The following is a 2500-nucleotide window of genomic DNA, read 5'->3' as shown; positions in this document are numbered from 1 at the left end:
TGCGTGTGTTCAACGGCCTCTGAGCGACAGCGACACATGAAAATTAAATGATACCACAGTTTCTCACAAGATAATTCATAATCACACTAACTCGAAAACACAACTCGAAAACACAACTCGAAAACACAAACTCTATTTTTTTTTAGCGCAGTGATACCTAAATTTCAGCGCCATAGAAAACGGAAGCCAACGCAAACATGTCAGGCACTTGAATCATTAAACTGACATAGTAATAATTATACATCACAACTCTTGTCTGTGATTTCGATTAAGTTGTCATGGGAAATTCCGAGGGAACTTGTCAGCGTGTTTGCGTGAAGACCCGAGTTGCAATGACCTGCGTTGGCAATGGAGGGGAAAATGATGACATTTTTTGGTTTACTGAAAATTCCGTCATTGAGAGAAATCGAGAGTGATATTTTTTTTTTTTAAGAGATTTCATTCCTAGTGTTATTTTGATTAGTCTGCAATTCTTTACTGATTTTTGTGATTGCCTATTCATTTTCTTCGTTGTAGATGCACGAAGAAAAAATATTATTTACAAGTCAACAAAAAATGGTGAATTTCATTGCATCACAACTAATTATGTTGACAAGGAGCCTTCTCACGAAATCAGCTTATTAACGTAATGAATTTTCCAATCTGGTGTCAAATTATATCGAGTTTTTTTTTAGGAATTATCGCAGTTTTAAGAGCAAGATCAAAGATGCTTAATTTATTCCCGCCTCTTTTTCCCAACCTGAATACTGTTCCTGGAAGTAATTTTATAATCTATATATACACTCATACATATATATGTATGTATGTGTGTGTGATATATGTATATATATAGATAGATAGATAGGTAAGTATATACATATATACATATATATACATATATATGTGTATATATGTATATACATATATGTGTGTGTGTGTGTGTGTGTGTATGTGTGTGTGTGTGTGTGTGTGTGTGTGTGTGTGTGTGTGTGTGTGTGTGTGTGTGTGTGTGCGTGTGTGTGTGTGTGTGTGTGTGTGTGTGTGTGTGTGTGTGTGTGTGTGTGTGTGTGTGTGTGTGTGTGTGTGTGTGTACATACATATATAGATAGAAATATAGATAGACATAAATATATAGATATATGTACGCATATATGTATGTGTACAGATAGATAGATAGATAGACAGATACATATATGTACACACATATACTGATTGTTCAGTCTGTTATTATATTACTTTCCTTCAGTGTGATCAATATCAATTCCTCTTGTCACTGCACGCACCATATATGCCCATCCCAAGGGTCACATTAGCCCCGGGCCGTGAATGTGTGTTTGTTACAATCTTCTTGCCATTTTTTTATCTTTTATTTTTGTTACTTGCAAGGTCTTAGCCTATCAAAGACACAGTCTATTAATAAAATATTCTTAAGCCTATATTTTCTCAAGGATCACAGACACGAATCCACCAAAATTCCTATGAACTTCAGGCTAAGAAAATAAACAACAAAAAAAAAAAATAAAACAAAACAAAATCAAATAAAAATAAAACAATATATATATATTTATTCAATTATTTCTATTCCATCTTCGTCCCTCGTGCCTTAGGGAATGTAGACGCAATCGGGTCCCTGGTTTGTCACCTGGAAGAGGTTGACATCCACGCCGTTCTCCACAAACACCTGGCGGATCTTGGCAATGAGATCCTCAGAGACACTGGTCTGCCTGGTGAACATCCACGCGTATTCGTACTGTGGGGAGAGGGGGCAGCTTAGGGAGCGAAGGATGGGAGTGGATGTGGTATGTTGTATTAAGTGTGTTTTAGAAAGGAAAGAAAGAAAGAGAGAAAGGAGAGAAAAGAAAAATAAAAGAAGGAGAAAAAAGAAAAGAAAAGAAGGAGAGAAAAGAAAAGAAAAGAAGGAGAAAAAAGAAAAGAAAAGAAGGAGAGAAAAGAAAAGAAAAGAAGGAGAGAAAAGAAAAGAAAGGAAGGAGAGAAAAGAAAAGAAAAGAAGGAGAGAAAAGAAAAAGAAAAGAAGGAGAGAAAAGAAAAAGAAAAGAAGGAGAGAAAAGAAAAAGAAAAGAAGGAGAGAAAAGAAAAGAAAAGAAGGAGAGAAAAGAAAAAGAAAAGAAGGAGAGAAAAGAAAAAGAAAAGAAGGAGAGAAAAGAAAAAGAAAAGAAGGAGAGAAAAGAAAAAGAAAAGAAGGAGAGAAAAGAAAAGAAAAGAAGGAGAGAAAAGAAAAGAAAAGAAGGAGGGAAAAGAAAAAGAAAAGAAGGAGGGAAAAGAAAAAGAAAAGAAGAAGGGAAAAGAAAAGAAAAGAAGGAGAGAAAAGAAAAAGAAAAGAAGAAGAGAAAAGAAAAGAAAAGAAGGAGAGAAAAGAAAAAGAAAAGAAGGAGAGAAAAGAAAAAGAAAAGAAGGAGAGAAAAGAAAAGAAAAGAAGGAGAGAAAAGAAAAGAAAAGAAGGAGGGAAAAGAAAAAGAAAAGAAGGAGGGAAAAGAAAAAGAAAAGAAGAAGGGAAAAGAAA

The 2500-nt window shown here is 34.4% G+C and overlaps 1 protein-coding gene across 2 annotated transcripts in view; it reads right to left on the bottom strand.

Annotated features, from left to right (window-relative positions):
- Window positions 1-1529: 1529 nt before the first annotated feature.
- The window catches only part of LOC125026616 (crustacyanin-A2 subunit-like), a 6314-nt gene continuing 5343 nt past the window's right edge, over window positions 1530-2500 (bottom strand). For both annotated transcript variants that reach the window (XM_047615187.1, XM_047615188.1), the window contains exon 6: window positions 1530-1729. In XM_047615187.1, coding sequence (XP_047471143.1) covers window positions 1583-1729 — 147 coding nt within the window. In that variant the 3' untranslated portion in view covers window positions 1530-1582. The remainder of the gene's footprint in view (window positions 1730-2500) is intronic.

Source organism: Penaeus chinensis, chromosome 6 (assembly GCF_019202785.1).
Source record: "Penaeus chinensis breed Huanghai No. 1 chromosome 6, ASM1920278v2, whole genome shotgun sequence".
Classification (NCBI taxonomy): Eukaryota; Metazoa; Arthropoda; class Malacostraca; order Decapoda; family Penaeidae; genus Penaeus; species Penaeus chinensis.
The sequence above is the reverse complement of the archived record's forward strand: the minus strand, read 5'-3'. Positions and strand labels throughout refer to the sequence as shown.